At 36.9% G+C, this 27,242-nt stretch overlaps 1 protein-coding gene across 1 annotated transcript in view; it reads left to right on the top strand.

The window, feature by feature from the left end:
- Positions 1 to 27,242, top strand: part of LOC107036536 (protein espinas) — a 178,357-nt gene that overhangs the window by 5,863 nt on the left and 145,252 nt on the right. The window contains exons 2-3 of the mRNA XM_015254564.1: positions 3,311 to 3,569; positions 13,708 to 13,830. Coding sequence (XP_015110050.1) covers positions 13,709 to 13,830 — 122 coding nt within the window. The 5' untranslated portion in view covers positions 3,311 to 3,569; position 13,708. The remainder of the gene's footprint in view (positions 1 to 3,310; positions 3,570 to 13,707; positions 13,831 to 27,242) is intronic.

Genomic DNA, 27,242 nt, shown 5'->3' with positions numbered 1-27,242 from the left:
TCACACAGACACAAGAGATCTGTTTCTCCTTCATTACTAGTTTTTCAATTAAAAAATTGTGGAGTAGGTTTTTCTTTAAACATTACTATGACTTATGATGTGCATCGCATATTCATGTTGTTGGATTGAATTTGTTCATCAAGATGTACTCAATAAGTTTCCTAGAAGTTTTTTAAATATTCTGTACAATGGTGTGTTCATTGAATGTTTTTGGGTTTGTAGGGCTATTGTTACAGTGAAGTGCCATAGTTTAAAATCTTGCTAATTTCGCATTTATCACAGAAAGGAGAAATTTTTGGTGATATTCTTTACACTTAGAAAAAAATTGAAATTTTGTGGTTAATTTGGTGATAATTTTTGGCAGAACGACATTGAATTTGATATAGTGAGGTTTATGACGTTTCAAATTTTACTGAAACATCAATGTGATTCTCAACTGAGAATTCAAAAATATTTTTACCTAAATTTTCCTAATTTGCATTAAATTGGAAAAAAAATCGACGTTTTCCTTAAATTGCCATTGACCGATTACCCAGAAAAATAACCAGAAAAAAAAACTTTTTCAATTAAATTGTCTGAAAAATTATAGTAGTTTTAGAACGACATAATTCCCGACATTCATTAAGAAAACAAATTATTTCCAGCAAATGAATTATTTTTTTCCATGTTAAGGATATCCAACTACTTTGACTATTTTTTCTCCACTGAAATACTTTTCTACTTTTGTAGTCGAACATCAGAGCTTTCGTTTGAGGTTCATTTGAGTTTCCGGACATTGTATAATAATTTTATTATTTGAATTTTGCGGGTCTGAATTTGAATCTCGATGTTGAACCGTTAGAAAACATTTTAAAAATCTAAAAAAACTGATGTTTACTAGTGATTGTTTATAAATAATTTATAAATAAAAAAATTTCCATCATAAAAATTATCTATTTCGAATCGTAGCATTACAATTCATTAATTTATTCTCATTCAGAACTTTACCAGAAATGGATTTGATGCCTAAAAAAGCAAGGTTTCTGAAAAATTAAACAATTTCATTTTTTGTTATGAACAACAACGAACGTTTAACAGAAAATTAGTGCTGCGTAAAATGTAATTTGAATGACGTGTAATTTGAATATTCATTTTTTGAAATTTTTCTCATGCAATTTAATTGATAAATTTGATGATTGAAAATGGTTGTATCTGTAATGTGGTCTGTACCAAATTGTAAAAAAACTTGGATATCCTTAAATGGAATTGCCTGTTACGCGACGTTGCCAGAAACTCACTAAACGCGCCCGGGCAGTCTCGAGTGAACTCGGCAATGTTGCCCCCATGCATCTACCTAGCCTATGTCTAAATAACACGGGGAATCCCCGCCGATGTGACCAAGTCACAGGGTCGCATAGGATGACCAGACTAGGATTAATTTTTAAGAGATAGTTCGACTAAAATTGCAAATTTTCAATGACTAAATCCTTGAAATCTGAATCCTCAAGATTACAGAGGAACTGTCATCTGGTAAAAATGTCCAAGAAAAGTATCGGAAATTTCTGCACAAAATTTTCTATGCTGTATGTAATGAAATATCAAACAAAAATGTCTTCTAATATTTTCGCCTGAAATAATTCGGATATTAATAATATCGGAAGAATTCCCTATCCAAGAAAATTCGAGCACTCAGCTTGTAATGCTTTACCATTTTTTAAATGCATTCGTTTTTAAATAAATCATCGCGGTGTTCAATTTACTGATTTTTCAAAAAAATTGATTATTAAAAAGTTGAGCCTAAGAACCTGAATATCGGATGAAAATTGCAACTGCAATAAAAAAACTCGGGACGCTAAAATATGACTAGCAATTTGTAATTCCAAAAAATTATGATGGAGATCTATCAGTTGATATATCCTCAGCATAATCGTTCCAAGTGAGACCATTAGACCTCACGCAAGTCGTTTTCAGCCGGTTTCTGCACTATAAAGATCTCAAAATGTACTCTTTCCTGAAAATTATGTAATTGCCAGGACCCTCCCACTTCCATAAACATTTCAATTTACAAATCTCCATGTCAGAATAGGCTCACTGCATAGCGGAGAAAATTCCCGATTTAAAATACTACAGAGAAGCTCATTTCACTCTGATAGTTTCCAAGATACGAGAGAAAAACGTTTCAATGGAAAACGTTTTTCTTAATCATCTCAAGAACTCGCGATGCAAAAACCATTGTAAGGCAGCAAATGGAGACTGAAATTTTCCTTTAATGATATCAAAGTATTGAAACTATTTCGCAAGCATTTACTTTAACAGCGTAACAAGATAAAGAGCCATTTTGAAATTAAGGTACTAAAGTCACAAATCTGTTTCAAGAATTGAAGCAATTTTCGTGTTAATAGGAACACTCTCGTGCGATTTATATTCAAATGACAGTTTTGCATAATTAGTAATACCAAAACGCAAAATAGCAATTGACCTATTTCCGAGATTTGAAGCTAGGAACGAGATTGAAGTTTAGCAAAAATTCTAAAGAAGTACGCAAACAAAATTCAATGAGGAAATATCGACTGCCTGTTAGTTCGCAATACTTGCATTCCAAAAATACACGAAGACAACAAGAAAGCTAAGCAAACGAGAGCTTTACGTTTCTGAATAATTTTCCTATTCGTCTTTCCTCAGCAGAATGTTCATGATAACTGTACATGTGCATTGTAAAAAGAATACATAAGATGAGAATAATAACAGGAAAGCGATACATGAATTTTCAATAGTGTATGTTTTAATAGTAAACTTTGCTTTTTATGGCAGAATTTAAGAAAAGCACTCAACGAATTCATGCCCAAGAAATACTACAGAGACAAGGGAAGAGACTCGCAAAAACCCAAAAGGGTATATGAAAAAAAAAAGAAATCTATTAGCTTTTTTCTATTACATATTTTTTGGAAATCCGTAAACGGCTTAAAGAAACAAAAAGGGTTTCTTATGGAATTCCAATAGAATTTCAACCGAGTTCCAATAGAAAATTAATGGAGTTTTAACAGATTGTGAATACAACTGCGAAGAAAATCTTCAGAATTTTATAGCGAATATCGTAGGCTTTCTATTGAATTTTGAATTGAATTTCTATTGAATACGTGTACACATTACTGCCGAATTTTGAATAATGAAAATCACCCATCAAATGCATTATTCCCCTTAATAATATCAAAGTATGAGCAAGATTCATCAGCAGAAGAAGATAGATTTTTCACACTTTCTACCCATTCTTCATAAGAATTTGAATAAAAACCCTGAAGTTCATTAACAATCCATATTTTTTTCATTTCAGTTTTTGCGGTCCCAAGAATCTCCTCTATTTTTCTCCAAAGTGATTCCAACAAAATATTTCAACAACAATCGCTTCAAATTCAAAGTGAAATACCCCAGTGATTCCATTTGTGATTCCTAAGTTCAGCTAAAAGTGAAGTTTAAGTGATATTCTCGTGTTCAGTGAGTTCAGTGCATTTTCATTGGATTACTTCGATCATTTCCAGATTACTCAGAGGCTGGACGAGTCCAGGACACCGGTGAAAGTTGGACAAAGGCAGGTAAGGCATCATTTTTTCATGCTCCTTTAGGTATTTTTTTAAAAAACCATTTGGTGATGTTTCATCGTTTTAAATCAGTTGGGCTCCTATTCGATTGTAATGAGAGTCATTCAGTGACATTGTTGCGAGTTTTAGCAGCCCATGACGCTGCGCAATATCAAACTACAAGATGGTGGGGTGGAAGGAGGTGGCGGCTACCTTTGGCGGAATAACCGGAATTTGTAGTTTTTTTAAAGGGTTTTTATTTGGTCTGGAGTAAGATGACGCCGCTCTCGTGCGTTAAGATTAGCGTGATTCGAGTTATCGTAATTATCATATCGTTGACAAGTACAGAGGGAGGAGGAGGAGGTGGGGGGATGAGGATTTTATTGGTGGAGGTCAGGTTCAGTAATTAGGGATTTTAATCTTGATTTTGTTCATTTTTTTGGCTCCATTAAGTCACAATTTATTTAATGGTGAAGATGTTCATGTTGATATCATTTTTTTAGAGCCAGGTTTGGTTTTGCACTCATTCATTTTTTCCAACGACTTTACATTTCAATGAAATTGGTAATGTCATGGTAAATAATTGAGACGTGCACACATATATTTAAGGATTTTCGAATATTTTGAAAGTGGACGGGTGAATAATTGCAGTTTAAATGGGGTTTTTTGTATTTGGGGTTGTCGTGACGTGCAATTAGCGAAAAAAATTACTGTAATCAAGGGGAAAAAAGTTAAAGAGGATTTTTGTCATTTAAAGACGAATATTTCGGTTGATAATTGAGGTCGAGAGCGGAGAAACAAATTTTATAAGATCAGTAATGAGTATAAGATCAGTGGGAGTAATGACCAAATTGAAGAAATAAAAAGTCTAGAATTGCATTATGGAAAAGGTGATTAATTTTGTCTCGTAATTAACCAAGTGTTGAATATGGTAAAAATTGCGAGTCGGTATAGTGGAAAGTAATAGAATAAAAATAAAATTTAACATTTTTTACATTGAAGGAGGGAATTTATATAGCATTCCATATCTTTGTGACGTCATAGGATTATTTCCAAAATTATAGAGCGGAACTCAACTAGACAAATGACATTACAAAAGAATACTGTAGCTTCAATTGAATATGAGTTGTATAATTTTCCATTGATTATAACTCATCAAATTCTAGTTGTATCGAGCGTACCCCACGCCTGGAAATAAAAGGGCCCCGTCCGTGAGGGGTTAATTTGACATGAGTAAAAATTCTTCTCTGATTAGGATAAATCAAATTTTTAAGTTGTTTCGAGGTGGTCCTCGATTTCTATGTTTATACTGTAATTTTTAATTTTTTTTTCAATTTTTAACGAAATTTATTGTAAGAAAAATATACAACGAAAATAATTTTTTTACAATACGCCATCGCCCGAGGGCCTTCAGCCAAGTATTTACATATGGACATAAATTTTTCGTTCTGTTTTTGATGGTGTAGTTGGAGTCCAAGGAGGTGAAGATGATACATTAATTGCAAGAGCGAAATGTGGTTGTAGGAAATTTTACGGAACTATCACGGAATTTTTCCAGAGCGTTCCATAATTTTTATCTGAATCTCCTGTGAAAAATTACGATACGGTCACTTAAATTTTCTGAGTCGATTCCGTAATTGGTGAGCGAATTGTGAGTTCCGTAATGTTTACTGAACATTTCTCTCCGTGTGGTTCGAGTGAATGGATGAAGATACAGAGAATAGTTGAAGATACAGAAAATAGTTCGTTAATTTTGAATTTTATATTATTTTATTTATTATGAACAAAATTTGTTGCAAATTTCAAGGAACTTGCAACTATCGCCCGGGGGCCTTCAGCCAAGTATTTACATTTTATGAACCTAATAGTTGGTACTAACAAAAAAGAAAAAGTCTGTTTGTGTGTTCATTTTGGTGGGTGAGGATCGAGAAATTAAAGATAATTTTTACAAGATTGAGTGCATGGCGAGATGGTACAGTATGAAGCGATGATACGAAGACTGAGGAGTTACAGAATTTCACGATTTATTGTTGAAGGTTTAATTTTATATTCTCTCCGTAAGCTGAGATTATTTTTCAGTCCCTAGCTCAACACTAAAATTGCAATGTAAATATGAAAATTTCAGAAATGGAAATTGTGGAACAAAGACTATTATTATAATAAAATTTCCGTGAGACAACTCCCCGCTTCTTTACCCCTAAAATCACGAGAAGAAGACCGCACATAGGAAGAAGCCCTTCATCTCCTCCTCCACAAGAAGCTTATACCTTTCTGAGAATCTTAATTGGTTGTTTCTCGAATTACCAACACAGAGGAAGAGAGAGTAAATCTCTCGTTTCACATTTGAGGACAGACAAACGACACAACAGGAGAGAAGATATAAGCAAAAAATAAGGGGAAAAAACGGGGATGGCGAGGAAAAAATGAAAGAGAAGGGGATCTTCATATCGCGAAGACCATTAACATTGCCAAGGGTAGCCGAGGAGTATATACACTATCTTCTAACTCCAAGAACTAATGAACCGGCAAAAAGTCCACTAATTACACGAGCACGCACGCGTTTTACTTTCTTCGTGTGTCCACTTGGAATATATAAGTCTTGTACGAGTTTGAAACGTACCGCGTGAGGGGGCTCTTTGCATTTAATGCTGGATTTCAGCTAAAGAGATGATACTCTGCACGCAATGCCTTCCGATAATTTCTGCGTGGGTTATTATTAAATTGTGACATGACAGATATGTTCATGCCCGAGGGCATTTTTAATTGGCGAAGAGTGTTCATTCATCTCTGATATATATATTTTTTGTTTCGTCCTTTATTTTTTATTCTTCATGCTTTATTGATGATTTTCTATCGTTAGGGTCGAAGAATTGGACGATAGTTGCAAAAAATATCTTACGGTTTTTTGCTTCCGAATGGAAGCCTTGTGTTTTTTAAATTTAAGATTACCAAACCCTAAGAGCTTGTACAGCTACAAACGTAGACATATGAATACATATGACTTTTTATAGAAGTTTTGTTCATATACATTGCGAAGTTTTTAGTATGAAGATGTTTAAATACACGGAGAGAAATGTTCAGCACAAATTACGGAACTCACAATTCGCTCACCGCACTGATAGAATCATTCATTTATTCCAAACGAGATTCGTTAACTATTAACGAATGGTAGAGTTGAATATGACTAAATGAATATTCGTCCTACACCCTATACCAGATAAACTAAATTAATTTTTTTTGGCGATTTCGTTTTTCGCGATTGTCTCGGAAACTATGAGAGATAGAGCCTTAAAACCTATTCCATTCGATTCCTGAGGAAATTTGGGTTCCCTATAGGCAGATGGACGGCTCAGAATTGCGTTTTTCCACTTCCTACACCCTATACAAGATGAATTAAATTAATTTTTTTTGGCATTTTCGTTTTTCGCGATTATCTCGGAAACTATGAGAGATAGAGCCTTAAAACCTATTCCATTCGATTCCTGAGGAAATTTGGGTTCCGTATAGGCAGATGGACGGCTCAGAATTGCGTTTTTCCACTTCCTACACCCTATACAAGATGAATTAAATTAATTTTTTTTGGCATTTTCGTTTTTCGCGATTATCTCGGAAACTATGAGAGATAGAGCCTTAAAACCTATTCCATTCGATTCCTGAGGAAATTTGGGTTCCGTATAGGCAGATGGACGGCTCAGAATTGCGTTTTTCCACTTCCTACACCCTATACAAGATGAATTAAATTAATTTTTTTTGGCATTTTCGTTTTTCGCGATTATCTCGGAAACTATGAGAGATAGAGCCTTAAAACCTATTCCATTCGATTCCTGAGGAAATTTGGGTTCCGTATAGGCAGATGGACGGCTCAGAATTGCGTTTTTCCACTTCCTACACCCTATACAAGATGAATTAAATTAATTTTTTTTGGCATTTTCGTTTTTCGCGATTATCTCGGAAACTATGAGAGATAGAGCCTTAAAACCTATTCCATTCGATTCCTGAGGAAATTTGGGTTCCGTATAGGCAGATGGACGGCTCAGAATTGCGTTTTTCCACTTCCTACACCCTATACAAGATGAATTAAATTAATTTTTTTTGGCATTTTCGTTTTTCGCGATTATCTCGGAAACTATGAGAGATAGAGCCTTAAAACCTATTCCATTCGATTCCTGAGGAAATTTGGGTTCCGTATAGGCAGATGGACGGCTCAGAATTGCGTTTTTCCACTTCCTACACCCTATACAAGATGAATTAAATTAATTTTTTTTGGCATTTTCGTTTTTCGCGATTATCTCGGAAACTATGAGAGATAGAGCCTTAAAACCTATTCCATTCGATTCCTGAGGAAATTTGGGTTCCGTATAGGCAGATGGACGGCTCAGAATTGCGTTTTTCCACTTCCTACACCCTATACAAGATGAATTAAATTAATTTTTTTTGGCATTTTCGTTTTTCGCGATTATCTCGGAAACTATGAGAGATAGAGCCTTAAAACCTATTCCATTCGATTCCTGAGGAAATTTGGGTTCCGTATAGGCAGATGGACGGCTCAGAATTGCGTTTTTCCACTTCCTACACCCTATACAAGATGAATTAAATTAATTTTTTTTGGCATTTTCGTTTTTCGCGATTATCTCGGAAACTATGAGAGATAGAGCCTTAAAACCTATTCCATTCGATTCCTGAGGAAATTTGGGTTCCGTATAGGCAGATGGACGGCTCAGAATTGCGTTTTTCCACTTCCTACACCCTATACAAGATGAATTAAATTAATTTTTTTTGGCATTTTCGTTTTTCGCGATTATCTCGGAAACTATGAGAGATAGAGCCTTAAAACCTATTCCATTCGATTCCTGAGGAAATTTGGGTTCCGTATAGGCAGATGGACGGCTCAGAATTGCGTTTTTCCACTTCCTACACCCTATACAAGATGAATTAAATTAATTTTTTTTGGCATTTTCGTTTTTCGCGATTATCTCGGAAACTATGAGAGATAGAGCCTTAAAACCTATTCCATTCGATTCCTGAGGAAATTTGGGTTCCGTATAGGCAGATGGACGGCTCAGAATTGCGTTTTTCCACTTCCTACACCCTATACAAGATGAATTAAATTAATTTTTTTTGGCATTTTCGTTTTTCGCGATTATCTCGGAAACTATGAGAGATAGAGCCTTAAAACCTATTCCATTCGATTCCTGAGGAAATTTGGGTTCCGTATAGGCAGATGGACGGCTCAGAATTGCGTTTTTCCACTTCCTACACCCTATACAAGATGAATTAAATTAATTTTTTTTGGCATTTTCGTTTTTCGCGATTATCTCGGAAACTATGAGAGATAGAGCCTTAAAACCTATTCCATTCGATTCCTGAGGAAATTTGGGTTCCGTATAGGCAGATGGACGGCTCAGAATTGCGTTTTTCCACTTCCTACACCCTATACAAGATGAATTAAATTAATTTTTTTTGGCATTTTCGTTTTTCGCGATTATCTCGGAAACTATGAGAGATAGAGCCTTAAAACCTATTCCATTCGATTCCTGAGGAAATTTGGGTTCCGTATAGGCAGATGGACGGCTCAGAATTGCGTTTTTCCACTTCCTACACCCTATACAAGATGAATTAAATTAATTTTTTTTGGCATTTTCGTTTTTCGCGATTATCTCGGAAACTATGAGAGATAGAGCCTTAAAACCTATTCCATTCGATTCCTGAGGAAATTTGGGTTCCGTATAGGCAGATGGACGGCTCAGAATTGCGTTTTTCCACTTCCTACACCCTATACAAGATGAATTAAATTAATTTTTTTTGGCATTTTCGTTTTTCGCGATTATCTCGGAAACTATGAGAGATAGAGCCTTAAAACCTATTCCATTCGATTCCTGAGGAAATTTGGGTTCCGTATAGGCAGATGGACGGCTCAGAATTGCGTTTTTCCACTTCCTACACCCTATACAAGATGAATTAAATTAATTTTTTTTGGCATTTTCGTTTTTCGCGATTATCTCGGAAACTATGAGAGATAGAGCCTTAAAACCTATTCCATTCGATTCCTGAGGAAATTTGGGTTCCGTATAGGCAGATGGACGGCTCAGAATTGCGTTTTTCCACTTCCTACACCCTATACAAGATGAATTAAATTAATTTTTTTTGGCATTTTCGTTTTTCGCGATTATCTCGGAAACTATGAGAGATAGAGCCTTAAAACCTATTCCATTCGATTCCTGAGGAAATTTGGGTTCCGTATAGGCAGATGGACGGCTCAGAATTGCGTTTTTCCACTTCCTACACCCTATACAAGATGAATTAAATTAATTTTTTTTGGCATTTTCGTTTTTCGCGATTATCTCGGAAACTATGAGAGATAGAGCCTTAAAACCTATTCCATTCGATTCCTGAGGAAATTTGGGTTCCCTATACTAATAATAATACTAATAATTTGTGAGTTTGAAGAATTTTCTTCAGCGACTAACTTCCCATGACTCATTGATCAATCCGAATTGGGGATGAACGGTCCAGGAGTTTCCGTATATTATGATATTATTATTATTATATGTTATGTAAACTTTGAGGCCTCAGGTGGCATAGAAGTTATGAGCATTTGATAATGCATTTTTGACAGAATAAAAACAAATGTTGATATAAAACCACTTCACGAAGCTTACATCTTTTATAGATAGGATAGAGATAATAATACAATTTCATCCCTCATATAAACTAAAATCAACAGATAAACTTTTCAAAACTCTCCCCTCCCCATTAATTTAATCAGAAAGCCGTCTTTTTATTGCCACGGCATTACAACAGAGAAGCAATTATCTTTATCACACGGTATCTTAATTTCTCTTCATTAATAATCATCTGCATGCACCGTCGATAGTTGAACTTATCTAGTGAAGCGGGTAATACACACCAGTGGATGGCAATACAGCACCTAACCCCTAGTAAGTCGAGGAGAAGCTGAGAGAAAAGGGAAAAAGTCGAGTCCTCATCGAGAATGGCTCGAACGTAGGTGCTACGGTCATTACTGCTCGTTAATCTTCCCATGCGGGACCTTAATAAGCACCTACAACCTTGCTCTCCACCATCTCGTACCTCTTTTCAAACGTTTCTTTCTCACCCACCCTTCATTTTCCCTCTCATCTTCCTCACTATTCTCAGGATTCTTCAGTCTGGAAAATGAAAAAAATAAAAAGAATTTTAGAGATAAAAAAATCGGGGGAAGAGAAATTTCAAACAAAAATCCTCGGCATTTTACATGTTATTATATCTCCGCGCGTTCACCCACGTAGTCACCAGAAAGCATGTGTATTGGGCCATGGGAGGTTTTGAGTTTACACCGTTCTAAAACATGGGTTTTAACAGACCTCTAAAGAAACCCGCGGTTGCACTCTGTTAAATCGTTGAGGATCCTTATTTATTGCATGGCCCAGGCTCATTCTGAAGACTTCCTTTTTATTGTTTATTTATTTGATGGGAAAACTGGATGGGGTTTTATGGTGGGGTGAGGATTTTTTTGGTGAAGCTTTGAATGTGCCATACAGATTGTTGGTTTCAGGAGACACGGGGAGAATATAAAATCAAATAATTACTATGTGAACATATAGTAATGGAGGGCTACGTGGGACAAACTTTAAAATTTGAATTATTTTACACGAATTTTTGCGTTGTGAAATTTCTTTTTTGACATTGCTGCTACGCTCACATCGTGCCGAAAAGTGTCTTTTTGTTTACGAGTAAACGAACGAGGTGAACATAGCAGTAGTGTCAAAATAGTATATTTCGTAACGAGTGCAAAAAAGTGTTTGAAATTCTCTTCTGAATGCCACTTGAGCTTTAACATGAATCAGGTATTTTCCTCATGGTGTCCTACATATAAACGAATTCGTTAAGTTTTTCAGGAAAAATCACTCGTGATGTTTTAGCTTGAAAAACTCAGCTCCTTCGTTTGTTCGCAAAGAAACTATCGGTAAATACCTGATAATTTTGAAGCTCTTGTGGTATTACACACGAAAATTTGGTAAGATCCTCAGTGCAGTCCTTTCCGACCCTCTCGATCATGACTGAACCATCCGCATCTAGACGCATATATCAACACAACTCGTTGCAAAGGAATGTCCCGAGGGGTTAGCGTAGTGTGTTGGTGGGCAGACTAAGCAGCGCTGAGTTTATGATCACTAAGTGGAGTGGTGACCATGAAGGAACACCTCGGAAAAAACGATGGTTGAGACTCGGAAAGAGGAACGAGGACGAGCATTGGTAATAAAAATGCTACGGGAAGTGAAAATGGCAAGAAACAGCACCTGTAAAAATCTAAAGATATACACTAATAAGAAATTGAAAATAGTATATTTCGATACAAGCGCAACGGGTTTTTTACGAATGTGAAGTTGGAGGCCCGAGGCGAAGCCGCGGGCTGCCAATTACACGAGCTGAAAAATCCCAGTCGCGCATATGTCGAACTATATTTTTCATTTTCGGAAATTTTACGCACGCTCCGCGATTTTCGGGCCCAATGATATAAAATATTGTATGTACATGGCGATAATAGTATATTGCAAAGAAAAACTTCTAACAAAGAATTTTTGCCGTTATTGAAATATAAAGGTTTTATGGACGGAACACCTGAAATTCTGTAAATTTTGAAATATCTACATTAATTTGTCAGATTCTCTTCACTCTGAATGCTTTTTTCTGACCGCAAGATAATAATTCTTCTTAATAAAGTCTTCAATGTTCCAGAATAAGTTAATCCTGAAATATCTGATGCAATCCATTTCATCTTCATACGATTAGTCAGCCCGAAAAAAATAAAAAACATATTTGAAGACATTTTTTTACTATCAAGCAATAATTTTCATTAATGATACCATCAATTTCTCAACCCACTAAATCACAAAACTCACGCAATCCATTTTATTTTCTTCGCCCTAATCATTACTAAATCACGAATGTCATCCCACAGAAATTTCCAACTCTCATTCCATTTTTATTTCCAAGTTGTTTTGCACTTGAGAGACTCCACAGTATTTTGTTTCTCTCCAGCCTCATAATTTTTGTTAATGAAACCGCTATTTTTTTCACGACTGATAAATCATGAAATATTCCATTGCAATTCATTAAATTCCGTTCATCAACAAAAAACCGTTAATTCTACTCTCACATTATTAAACTATTAAATAATTGCGCATGGTCACTGCCCATTCATCTCTCCACTTCTCGCATTTCTCCACTCATCCCCTCCCCCACTCGCAATTTTATTTTATTCCCTCAAACGTTTCGTCTTCCAGAAGCAACTGTAGATACGTCTTCCGTTATATCCAGTGGGATGAAAATTTATCGCATTGCCCACAGGTACGTATTTCATTGTCGAAGGGATGGATCGATATGCTCGATTGCAAGTAAAGCCTTTGCAAACGCAAGGCGTGATACAAAAGCCACGGAGATGCATCTTGAAGAAAATGAAATGAGACCAAAGGAAAATAAAACAGAACTGAGGATCAAACAAAGCCAAAACAAAGCAAACGCCTCCCAGATAAAGCCGAATAAAAGCAAAATAAAGCGTCGAGAAATAAAGCAAAAAATAAAAGTGAAGAAGCAAGTAGGATGAGACAGGAGAAAAGACATTGAATGGCATCACGCACACCAGATCCGCGGGAGCGCGTCGAGATGAGATAACGATCGTGCAAGCGGCATAGACATTTTCCACTGAGGGATGTAACCGGGAGAATAAAAAGAAATAAATAAGAAAACTAGGAAGAAACACAAGCAAGGACGCACGAGGGAGGAGAAATGGGATAATTGCCGTACTCGCACAGTACCAGTACTTAACTTCTCTCTTCTCTGTTAATCGGGCACGATCGAAGGCCGTTCTCCAGGCTCCTCTCGTCTACATATTCCCCCCCATACCTCCCACACTATTTCCCATCCCACCAGTTCACATTTTCATAATGGCTAAAAGCGTCAGCGTTAATTATACGCTCTTGTTATTAATTCAAAAACGCAACTGCCACTTTGGCGTTAACGCCGGCGTCTTAATTAATTCCAATCACCCTAGAATTATGCAGGCGTTTTATATTTGCGGGGAGAGATGTGTTTGAAGCTGAGGGTTGGAGTTTAATTTGAGGGAGAAATTGAATTTTGTGGATTTTATTTTCAGAATGTTGGCGGCTGGACAGAGCTCCGCGTCGCCCGTGGGGCTGGTGCCGGCGTCCATACAGGGGGCACCGTGCACGCAGTGCAGAGAGCTGTGTCCCACCGGTTATGTGCCCCACTTCTGGCGGTGAGTGTTCGTACTGTTTTTTATGTGGGTTTGAAGAGGATTCAAGGTGGATGGTTCGTGTGGTTGGATGCATTCGAGTGGGAGGTGGATTTTGAGAGGTAGAGGTTGTAACGGGGTTAGAAATTTTTGTTTGATCTCTCCCTGTCAAATCTTAGTATGTTTTGTCGACGTTTTATCATTCGGACTAAATCTCGTTATTGAGACATCAACACAAAATAAAATGACTATTCTGATTATTAGTGTTGTTATTGTCATGTTTATTTAAGTTGACGGAATATTTTAAACAAAGACGTAGTGATTGAGTAGTAAAGTTTTAAATAGTGGGAGGAGAGGGATTGCATTTATTTATGCATTTTTTAGGATGGCGGTGAAGCTTTGATTGATGTTTCAGCAATGCTTATGTGAATAGATTTTTTTTTTTGGAGTAAATGGAGGGAAATTTCTCGTAAAATAGATGGAAATTAATACACGGAGAGAAATTTTCTAGAAAAATTCTAGTATGAGTACTGAAAAAAAATCACAATCCACTGGTTGTGAAAAATTTTAGTGCTGTTAAGGTAAAATTTCTCAGAATTTCTGGTAAGATATCTGGGGATTTCTGTGAAATTTTTACAGAAATACGGGGAATAATTCACTGGAACAGCACTGGAATTTTTCCCTGGCCGTCACTTGGCCCCTCTTTTACCGTGCTAGCACTAGAATTTTTCTCAAAAATTTCTCTCCGTATAGATTGCCCTAAAGAGGAATGAGATTGGACACTCGAAACGTTGGCAAATGAAAGAGGAATGAATTAGTAATTTAATTTTGGAGTTTTAACATTGCTGAAAACGACAATAATGGCCGGGAGTAGTAGAAAAATTGCCATAAGAAAAAAAAAAGATTTTTAATGATCGGAGACGCTGGACATTGAGTGATCTCTATCACGGAAATTTGATGATAGATTTCTAAAAATTAAAGATGGGTGCCTGAAAAATAGTGACATGTCTCGAGCAAAATGCAAGTTTCCGATGCTCTGAAGTACATTCAAATCAGAATTTCAGTGAGACTTTGCTCGGTTTTGATTTCGACCAATCAGAGTGCAGTATTCTGGGCCATGTGACATGTTTCACACTGGCAATTTCCCTGTAGCTTGTTAATTGTTTTCAACGAATTTGACAGATATTTTCCACAGTTTGCTGTAAAAATTTTTATTGAAAATTCAGAACAGATACATGTAAGATTAAAAAATTATAGTTTAACAAGTCTTTCGCTTCTTTCTATTTTTTGTGAAAATTAAACCGCATTTTCCCATAAGAGCCCATGTAAAACTCCAAAAATTACTATTAGACAATCTCGTAAGCGGGTTTTATTAGTTGTTCGAAATTTAATGCATGGATTCAAGATGCACCAACCACAAGCCTTGATTTTCTTCGGATTTTTGACACCCCATAATACCCACAATCATAATACCCTCCATCTTTTCTGAAATTATTCAGGCGTTTGACAGGCATTTTGGTCGTTACGATCAGTAAAATTAATTTTTTATTGATCGTAAAAAAATATTACGAAAATATTCAATTGAAAATTATTTAATGATTTCCTTTCGGATATGAATGAACTCGCAATGAAGATATAGATCAATAACATGAATATCTACTGAAAGTTACCACTTGAATGAATTCTCGAGGAATAAAATTTTGACTAGTATTTTACAATTACAAATAATTAATATTCATTAAACGACACATTTTAAGTGCAGTCGTAACCAGCCGACCTCCTTAGCCCTCACGCAAGTATTTTTTATGCTGCCTTCACAGTATTAAAATTCCACAATGTATTCTTCTTTAAACCTGTCAAGTGGTGAAATGCAAAGAGTCGACATGTCCCATCATGTGAACCATGTTCTTGGGTAGAAATTCTGAGAGAGAGGGAGAGAGAGATTTACTCTCTGTAGTAAATTTTCTGTACTAAAAAAAAGGCTTCTCTTATTTTTCCTCACATTCAAGATAATTGCATAATTAGCGAGAAATTAATATTCGACGTATCACGATTTTCAACTAAAATGGAGAAAACTCCCTCTAATTATCTGTCATAAATTGTTGAGGATTTTTTGACTATAATTCGATGGTGATGGAATATAGTCAGAAGAATTATATTTTTCTCTCAGTGTGGGAGGTATGTAGCGGTCGCCGAAGGCGATTTGATCACACCATGGGGCCAAAATTTGTGCCGCTCCAATTCTCAGTTTCATGGTCCGAGCGGACGTCTCACAGGAACCTGAACCTATAACTGATTCGGTTTCGCCCTCAATTGCGGTTTCTCCCTTCCCTCCCCCAAGTCTCCGCATCGCATTCGCCGAAGATCGAGGAAAGAGGAACATTGTTAATAATTCGATGCATTACGTTCTTCAACTTCAATTGGGATAACTTCCATTGATTGTTGTTGTTATGCGCATATCCGTAAATGCACTGATAGACTGATTCATTTATTCTAAACGAGATTCGTTAACTATTAACGAATGGTAGAGTTGAATGTGACCAAATGAATATTCGTTAACAGTTAACGAATGGCTCACTTGAAAAGTGAAAATCGAGTCAAACAAAGCCCCTCAAATGTGCATTTGTTAACTATTAACGAATGAACATTTGGTGAGACCGAATAGACCGCATCTCCAACCATATCCGCGCAATAACTAATCCTTTCTATCACAGTGTGAGACTAACTTTTTGTTTATTCGTAACTATCGCAATGGCTAGATATTATTCTTCACAATATTAAAACATAGGGTTAACCAACCAGTGTTCGAACCAGACCAGTAATCGAACTAATTGGTACTTTTTCTATAAAATAAATTAGTAGAAGGTAGAGATGCCTCGCATTATACATGAAAAATAAAATTATGACATTTCCAAATGATATTGTGATGATTGAAAATGTCTAAGTTACCTTATTACCAGCGGAGAAAACAGTTTTCGATGACACGCCGCCGTATCGTCAATTAATATCCATAATATTTTTTTCTATTATCCATGGAGATGTACAGGGGAGTTATAATTATTTTTAAATCAATTTTCGACTTGGTTATATTTTTAAATCTACGTCAAAAATAACTGTGACCTTATTCGTTCGAACACGGGACGATTCACCCTATTGATATTTCTAAAAGGGTCAATTTTCTCTTCTTACTTTACTCATTTAATTTCCTCCAAGTTTTTTTTCACCTCATTCGTGACAACCTGGCACGTGTCGTGGAAGGGGGATTCATGCGGTTTTCCGGAGACTAAACGACTTCACCCACGAGAAGTGTACGCCGTAAAACCGCGGGGAGAAAAGGGAGGGAATGGAGGAAGGGAGAAATCGTAAGAGATGAAAGAAGTGGAAACGACCTCTCAGGTGATGATATCAGGTGACTCGGAATATTTTTACGTTGATCATTGTAGCGGGGGAATTGTAAGCCGGACGGTAGCTGGTTTACCTGACGATACCTGTTGTACACCTACGTAATCGTTTTGTGAGAATCTAATAAAGTTCGGTTGAGGCTAATAAATTCGAGGATTTAGTGGTGTTCACGATGTGTTCGACAATTCTCAGCTCTTTGAAGTTTTCTTTGTAGGCGAGTATATATATTTTTAATCCTTTCGGCGTTTTATTGAAAAAAATTTAATTCCCGAGATGAGAATTTTTCTCTCCTTTCTTTCCTCATATTTTATTGGTACCAAACCAGTTCCATGCTATAGTAACGAACATTTATTTCACTGAATCGATTTAAATTTTGGAATTGGGAAGAATTAACGGAGTTTGAGGGAAATTAGTTACACTGGGAGATAGAAGGACCCCATATCATAAAACCAATTTCTTGAGACAAATATATCGGCACGTTAATAAAAGACAAGCGTATCTAGATAGGGAATTTTATAGAACTAACGCTTTTCAGTTATTAGGGTGTCGATTTAATCTTTTTAGGACAAATCGCTTTTCAAAAAGAATTCTGTAAAATGAGTCAAGCCATGGACGCTTCAGGGATATCCATATCCATAAACTATAATTACCGTTAAATTATTAAGTAGTCAATTAGTTAATATCATTCTTAAATTTTAATTATTGAAGTAATCATCAATTCAGTAGCGAAGCGGTAAAACGGTTTAAGTCGACTTAGCCCTTAGTTGAGTTTTCGATAAATATCTCCTAATCTAAGAGAGATAGTAAAGTTTTCGATATGACATTTTTTGTAGAGCGAATTGAAGGCTACAAAAAAGGTCATAACAAAAATGTTGCTATCTCCCCTAGATGTTGAGATATTCGTTGCAAACTGGCCAATAGTCAAAATCGACTTGAACCGGTTTACCGCTTCCCTACTGAATTTAAATAGTCAAATTTCGAATTATTCATTAATCAGTATTTGAGTTAGGAAAATTGATGATTGTTTGGATAATCGGACATCCGTTATAAAAAATTTAGGGCTGGCCCTGGAAATTTTATTCGTTAATACGTGAATTGTTCTCCGATTGATATGAAATTGTTACACATATCTCCAGAAATGGCACGATATTTTATCAAAAAAACAGCCAGAAATTTTATTTGAACACAACTGGTTAATTGTAATTTACAGTACTATCACTCGAGTTTTTCTGAAGAATTTCCTTCCATATCTCGGATCGAAAAATACAAGCCCCTTGGCTTCCACTTCAGAGGTTGTTCTTGTGGTGGATTATTATTATTATAATCGAACGCATTCAACTTTATCCTTCTCATGATCATTTGACGCAATTATCTCAGACAATTGAACGAAGTTTTTACAATTCGAATTGAAAAACGTGAAGGTGCAAATATTTTTTTTTGTGAATGCAATTACCTTGAAATTGAATAAACATCGGTAAAATATCAAAGGAAACCTCTTTGCAGTTCAGAAAATTGTTTGCCAAGAAGATCTTTCGGATTTCCTTTAAAATCATGGTTTATAGCATGAATTGCAGTATAGACATGATAAAATATGGCGACTCATCGCGTTTCACTGCTTTAGTACAGGTTTAAAGAAAAATGCCTTCTGGAATTTTAGTACTCTGGAGACTGCATAAAGAATACTTGCGTGAGGGCTAAGGAGGTCAATTGCGTATGACTGCACTTAAAATATGTCTCTTAATGAATATTAATTTTTTTTTTTTTGTAATTACAAGTGACTAGTGAAAATTTTATTCCTTGAAATGTTCATGCAAGTGATTAGTTTTATCCGATTTTCATGTTCACGGAGAGAAATAGTCAATAAAAACGTATCTCTTCTGTAATTCCGGAGCAAATTGTGAGTTGCGTAATTTTTACGGAACATTTCTCTCCGTGTTGTCATCAATGCATAGAGCTAGCATACAACATCTAACATGAAATTACATGTAGTTTCGAGAAAGGAATAATTATCAGTGCCACAAATGCTATAGTAGTTCTACCAATCGGATCGTCGACAAGGAAATTTTGGTACTGTAACACCATCGTTTTTCCCGATGAGGATGTTACGGGTCGCGGTGCCTCTACCGCTCAGCGGGTAATACCTACTTAGCTCCGCAACCGTGAAAAGTGTTCGTACTTTTCCTCTTTCAATATTGAGGATTTAGTGTGAGAATGAGTTTACCACAAATATTTCACACTTTTTACCATTTTTAATTGAAACGAGTGGGAAATTGCTTTCGCCACTCAACGTCGTGAATATATACTTACATTAATAAATCAGAAATTTGCTTCCGAATGGAATTTCTATGACGATGTATTTTAAATTGAATACAATAATTCTGTGAACATTGTCCCAGCCTTAGTAAATTTATCAATTATTGATCTCTTGACGCACCTCAAATTGTCCTTAATCATCTATCTATTCAAAGTTTTCGAGACATATCGAATTTTCGGATTTCCGTTCAAAACCCCTGTTTTTTATTTATTCTCTCTGATCATGCCATAAATACCTCAAAACTTGAGGCACTATTATTCATTGAAAAGGATTAATATCTGTAGAAAATTGTACCGTGGAAAAATCCTCGAGACCTAAATATTTTCACCCGCAGCTCAACATTCCAAATACCATTCTCGGATATCCATCACCTGTCGTATTATCGCTCCAATCATATTCATCGACTTCGACTTCCACCTCACGCACGTAATTTTTGCCCTTTTTCACCCCATAAACCTCCCAAGAATCATTCTTCCTCTAAATCCACGTAATCACACGCGCTCAGCCAAATCTCCTTACCCCAACATACCACAATTTCCATAATTCATAAATTCCGAAAAAAGCGTTATAAGCTCCTTCTAATTAAACCTCACCAGAAAAAAATATTAATTAAACTCTCCCGCAAAATCCCCCACAAAAAATTCCAAATAAAGTGTTGAAATCGATGGACCGTATCTCGAAACCCATACCACGTTGTACCTTCACCTTCCTCCCAACGTGTCTGTTCTCTCCCTTTCCCAAGGTCCGTGGTAATCGCTGGATACGAGGCCACGTTCTCTCCAAATAAAAACCCTGCAACTATCTCATCTCCCCCTGCCCCTTACCCCCCCACCCAAAAAAAAAAGCCCAACAAAACTCGAGAAATCAAGAGCAAGAGAGTGAACCGATACGAGTGAAAAGACGTTCATATCAGCAATTGAGGTGAACGACAGAGAAGGATATAGTGACCAACAACAACAACTTTTGAGGTACGAAGCAAAACAAAAACAAAATAAAAGCATCAACGAGGGAAATAAAAATAAACAGAAAAACCACAAGAAAAGGATGAGCGAATGGTAAGAGGAGTAGGAACGATCTTCGTTTCCCAGGAGGTTGTAAGGTCAAATCTCGAGTGTGGCGTGTGCGTGCGACGGAGAGATGAATGAACAAGTGAAAAAAAAGTATAGACGGAGAGTTGAAAATTGTGGTGAAAAAAATATAAAAGTAGGGGGGGGAGTGGGTGAGAGGGAGAGAGAGGAGGCTTCCACGACGAATCGCTGGAGCCTCATGCGAGAAAGGTACAGCCAGACGGATGAGCTCTGTAATTAACATACCAAACCTCCCTGTACTGGAAATATACTTGTACAGCTCCTCTTCTTCTTGGAGATCTACCAGTCTACCTCTCGGAGCTCTTGGGGCTCTTTGATATGAAGTCTTTTGGGTATAGGACGGCTTTTCTCTTCGAATTGAGGGCGACACGGTAGGGTATTGTTGGGGAGAAGTCGAAGGGAACGGGAAAATGGAAATGTTTTGAGGTGCATTGTCACAGTGGAGGTATCTGGAGATGTTTTCGGGTGTTTTGGGGGATTTGACGCTTTTGGACAGGGGGGTGGGAGTCACTTTGTGTGGAATGTTAGAATGTTTTTACATATCGGAGGAGTAGACGAGCCTAGGTAAATTGGGAGATTTTTAGTTGTGGAGAATTGAGAGCTCTATTTATGCTTTGTTAGGATTTTTTAGCTGCTCTTTTTGGAGCACTTCAGTCGCGAATGTTTGCAGTTTTTGTTGAGAGAAGTATTCATCGTGTGGGAACGATGACCATTACTTTGCTTTCATGACGTAAAGTAATGGTTGTTATTTGATTGGATGATGTCTAATTGTGGAATATCTGAAGAACGAATGGGTTTAGGAAAACCTGGGGACAGTTTTTGTTTCCGAATGGGAGCCTTGTATCTGACCGATTTATCGCTTTTCTAATTTTGACTGCGAATAGTCTAGAATGTTATGAAGCGTGAAGAAATGATGCTTTTAGGGTCATGTCTGTGTGTGACAACTTTAGTTTTTGGTGACTAAATTTTAGAAAACTCAACATAAATACGGTGAAATATGGAGATAACCTGAAATTTTGACTCATAGCAGCTAAAGTACAACTGGCGAGATTGTTCCACCAGAAACTGTAGGTTGTACATCGAGCTCTCATTCTCCCTTCACTCATCTTAGTACAAAAATCTCGCCAGTCCTACCATATGATTGAGCTCAACTTTGGCGCCCTGTCCCAGTCCGATTGGTCCGGCAGTTCATGAGATATAACAACTCGTGTAAATTTTGTTTTTCTTCAATACAAAAAAAAACTGCTGCATCGATGTCAATTTTTCTTTTTTATTCAAGATATTTGTCTCGACGGCCCCTATCTAAAGGTTTTTATTTTCCACGAAACCTTTTGTACGCACGAGAATCCTATCGTAAAAAGGCGAAAGGAAATCGATCTCGAAATATCTCGAAAATCTCGAATGAACGTAAGCGTAAGACTGAAACCGAAGCGCCATTACGGCTGATCTTGTTTGAGAAAAAATGGAGCTAGCGAGTTGAAATTTGGTACGATCCCAGCTCTTAGAATACTCAAGGTTGATATTTTGGATGGACGCAATCGGGAAAGCGGTTCCTGAGATATGCAACCTTTTGTGTAAATATATTTTGTTAAATATCTCACAATCTACTCGACGGATTTGATTTTTTTGTTTTTCAAAATATTACTAGCGGCGCTTTCTATCTAATCAATCAAACATCTATACCCATTCATACAAAATTTTCGAGATATTGCCTTTTTTTCATTTTTCCATTCTTGGACGGACGATAACTTGAGAGAAAATGAAGATAGCAAGTTGAAATTTGGTATGATTATACTTCTTACAATACTGAAGGTTGGTATTTTGAAATTTAATTACATGTAGAGTAACATATATCTTCCATTCTATTAGTTTTCACTAAAGATTCTCTGTACTTTGTAGAGTAATATTTCTTTTTCTCAAATCACAAAAATTATGAAATTGCCAATTTGAAAATCGCCTATGTGGCGGCAAGTCACCCAATCTGGCACCCCAGTTTGGGATAGGCACAATCGGCCGAGCAGTTTCGGAGACATTTAACCTTTTGTATAAATCTATCTCATTAACAGTTCGAACATCTTCCTGTGCTACAAGGTGTGTACTTTTTTTATGAATCTATTTCATTAAAAGGTTGAATATCTTCCTGTAGACACCCTGTAGCACAGGAAGATATTCAACCTTTTAATGAAATAGATTTATACAAAAAGTTGAATATCTTCCTGTAGACACCCTGTAGCATGTGGTTACGGTTGTATACCTGTCACAAGAACCGGGAATTGATACAGATCCATTCGGAAGCTTACTACCAATGGAATTGGTAGAAGTATAAAAAAAACGAAAAGGACTAATAATCCAAAAAATAACGGTCAGACATCTTCCCTCGGATAGACTCGAACCCCTGCTCGTTTTTTTAAAGTAGAGATATTGTATTTTGCAGGGGATTGTTCTTCTCTATGAAATAAATGTTTACACAAAATCTCCTCAATCTATTTATGTTGGTCATCCATCAAACACATCAACATGGTGTGTTTCAACTCTTCTTTTATCTATCCCAAAAATTGAAACCTTAAATTTGAGCGATTACAAAACTTCCATTCGAAAGCGAAAACCTTCATAGTCGGTGCCTCAGTCTATGCAACCAGCAATTCTCTTTTTTCTGCAAAATTGAGATCACCATCTCCTCTCTTTCACTTCTTCCTTTATTCATCTGGAGCATTTTAATCTTCGATATCTCCTCGAGTGGTTAACTAGAGTGCAGTGCCTATACACTCGAGTACAGCTGACTCTGGTGATGCTCAAGAGCATCCAGATGCCATCGCCCTCTTTCCCAGTATCACAATTCTCGTTTTTTTTGGGATATTTTTGCTCGTGCGTTTTTGTCAATTTAGCTCTGGCTGTGTAATAAGACCATGGTGAATCGCTGGGCATCATCTAGTCTCGGGTGCGGGTTTCGACCATCTTGTTGGGTATAAGTATTGGCATGGAGGTGAGTGCCTCCCATGCAGGGAATCGAGGGAAAGAAAGAATGTCGTTTGTGTTTCGGACCCGACAAAAACCAGAACCCCTCTCTCTCCTTTTCGTCTTTGCCGAGGATACTTTGATCCAGAGAATAAGACGGCGAGAGGGAGGGGAGGAGGAGGAGATGAGGCGAAAGGTAGTACTTTTATGTCGGGTGGTACCTCAACAGCTTTCGGGAAGAGAAAAAACAAGTGGAGACAAAGAGAAATAAAATAGGGCAGAACAAGAATGTTTGAGATGAAGAATTCTTGGTTAATTGTTGAAGAATAATGAGCTTGACATTTGAGGTTCGTTTAGTGGTCCATTCTGAGTGGAGTAAAATGGACCGCCTTTAAATGTCTATAACTCGAAGACAGGTACGTGGAGGGAAACAGTTTTCGCTCCAGCGAAAATCTTTGAATTTCAGCGCTCTGTCTTTCTGAAATCTAGTGAGTGAGTAATCCTAGAAATAAGGGAATGTGAATATTCCGTACATGGAGACAAAAGTTGAATAAATTTTGGGGAATCATAGGTTATTGCGAATCGTAGGTTGTGTTGCTTCTCCTCCCACTACTGCGATTCTCCCCACCCACTACCCACCTTCCCTCTCCAATACACTCCACAGTGACGGAGTGGGAGAAATTCCATCATTCGGATTTAAGGATTGACGTAAGCATCTTTTTTACAAGAGTAAATTTTTTTATGGTCAAATGCCATGAAAATTTCTCAAAACGTTATTTGAACTATTATAAAATGATCGATCTATCGCTCAGCTCTTCGTCATATTGTCAATATCGATTTTTTTGGTTTTTTATGTTTTAGTTGATGTCGACAATATGACAAAGAGCTAAGCGATAGATCGATCATCTTATAATGGTTCAAATAACGTTTTGCCAAAGTTTCATGGCATTTCACCATAAACAAATTTACTCTTGTGAAAAACTCCCGCCAAAATTGCTTACGTCAATCCTTAAGGGGAGACGGAACCCCTAGGGGGCCTCAATCTGGGAGGCCCGGGTTCGATTCCCGGCTGGGTGAAGCGGAAATTTTTTCTCTCTAAATTCTAATTCTCTTAGAATTTTTTTTACCTAAAGAACCTTGTCTGCCCCTCGAGTGGAATAGTCTCGCGACATAAAAAAAGTTTCGATTTTTCGATGACGCAAAACCCCCAAAAATGTCCCGTATAACCAGTATCGTTTAACCTTGGGGGTTTCATATGATCACCGTGAATAAATATCGAGCCATCTGTTTGTGTTACTCCATATACTCACAAAGGCCACAGCAATCTCCTACAACCGTACGTATCGACAAAACTCTTTGAAGGGCCTCTGCTGCGTTCCTCACAACTCTTTACGAGACAGCATACCGCCCCGTGGTCCGTTAATTAGCCTGCGGGTGGATTTTTATTCTCCTCATTCTCTTTTTCCCCATTCTATATTTCGTTGATCATATGCGGCTGGGATAAAAGGACAAAAATGGTGATAAAAAGGGGGAAATTATCCGTAACAAAAATGCAGAGAGATAGAGCTAGAGTTGAGAAGAAAAAAATTATAATCGGCCGAGATTTTTCGTGTGTTTGGAGGACGGCAAGAAACGAGAGAGGGATACTGTGGGAATCGTAAATTTTATTGATGCCAAGCGTTTTCTCGTCCGGAGGGACGCATTCCTGGGATCGCCAGCCGAGTGGGCCTATCGGTGCCTCAGCAACAAGTGTAACGTTGTCGCGACGAGGCTCTCGGGATTTTAAAAAATCGTAAAAATAAAGGAATAAGGAGAAAAGGGGATTCAATCTTCCTTAAACAGTCGGACGTTACGTTAAATCAAACAGAGGAGAACACAGGAGGAATAGTTTAACGGTAAAACTATTCCTACGTGTGGTGTAGTGATACGTGTTTTTCTTTTATGTGCGAGAGCTCGAGCTCAACTGGAGGTACGTGCCAATGGCCACCGGGAAACCCCAATCAAGGGGTCGAGGTAGGATAAATAGGAGGGAGGTTGAACGTGATGATGCGGAGACCGGGTCGAGGATGATTTTATGTCTCTTCGGGGTTTTCGGACTTTTGTTTATGGATTGGGTTATTGATTTAGTGATTGGGGGGCGTGGTGGGGCATTTAAGAGACTGAATAGGGGTAATTAATTTTTTTAGGGGGACTATCGCGGTTTCGGTATTGACTTTACGTTCGCAATTTTCTTGGGATTTGACGAATATCAAAAGTATTTTTTATGGAGCCTTTTGGGGTATAAAAAAGTGTTTAACAGTTTTTTATACAGCGAGGGGTTTAAGAGATGCTTGCGGAATATTGTGGACGGAATTTTTGGGATCGATAGTTGTTAATCATTTGGTTTTTAATTATTGAGGAATGATGAAAAATTCTACAACTTTGAAATTAATTCTGCAATTAACTCATTTCTCTTGATTCGTTATGAACAAAACTGTTTTTTTAATTGCCGTCGCCTTGTTGTACTAAGAATTCAACAAAAATTTGGGAAGATCACGTCTTAAGACAAAATTGGAACGATCGAGTCTTCGGACAGTTTTTAATGCATGATAGTAGAAAAATGTATTTTTAATTGGTGAATTGAAATATAAAATTTCAATCATGAAATTTTTATCATGTGTTTGATTGGAAGTATTTTTCCTGCTCATTTTTATCCATCTCATTCTGCGATGAAAGAATTTTCAAAAAATTTACCAAACTTCTTCAAAGACTTGTTATGAAACAGGGAGGGGTTGGAGCCTATCCGACAGAAGGCATATGACCGTTACTTTTAGCGTCATCAGTCTCTTTCTTTTTTTTATTTCTAGTAATTCTATTGGTAGTGAGCTTCCGGAAGGATCCGGAGCAATTCCCAATCCTCGTGACAGGCATACGCTCTTCGATTTTTATTGAAATTGCATGGAAGGTATTATAGTAAATCTCATGAGAGTGACATTGAATCGAATTTAGAGAAAAAATGGTTATGAAATTTCAAGTTTTAAGAATTCAGGGAAGTTCATGAGTTTTCAGTGGGAGTGAGATGGAAATTTCACAACTTGAGTGAATTTTCAGTGGAACATAAGTAGTCAGACACAAAATGACATGAATTTTCAATTTTTCCCTGAATTTTCCTGATTTTTCTGAATTTTCACAGAATAATTGAACTGAAAATTCAAGTATTTTATGGATTTTTAGATCATTTGAACAGAAAATCAATGGAATTTTGATTTTCCGATGACAAGATTTCCTGAAAAAAAATTCCTGAAAAAAATTCAAGTCATGGATAACAATATGAAGTTCCAGTAATGTACAATATTTGTCACGTTCTTCAGATTTCATTCTCTTCATCATGTGTTTGATGACAAAAAAACTTGCTAATTTTTATTTATCTCAACTTGTGATAAACAAGCTAGAGTTCAGATCTGGCTATTCATCAGGCTAATCACGAGATTTATACGCCCTTTTTTCTAATTTCCAACAAAAAAATCCACCAAACACGTTCCTCCCACCCATTCTTCTTTTTCCTGTTCCATTCTTTCCCGCACTTGGAACACGCTGTTTACGCAGGTTATACCGTCGCTCGTTTGTCAAGCGTTAAACACTCTCTGTGCCCTCTAAAAGGGGGTGTCAAGAGGGGCGGGGGGGGGGGGGGGGGGGGG

This window comes from Diachasma alloeum, unplaced genomic scaffold (assembly GCF_001412515.2).
Source record: "Diachasma alloeum isolate Michigan unplaced genomic scaffold, Dall2.0 Dall_scaffold_00209, whole genome shotgun sequence".
Taxonomy (NCBI): domain Eukaryota; kingdom Metazoa; phylum Arthropoda; class Insecta; order Hymenoptera; family Braconidae; genus Diachasma; species Diachasma alloeum.
Note: the sequence above shows the minus strand (reverse complement) of the source record. Positions and strands in the feature narration are given on the sequence as shown.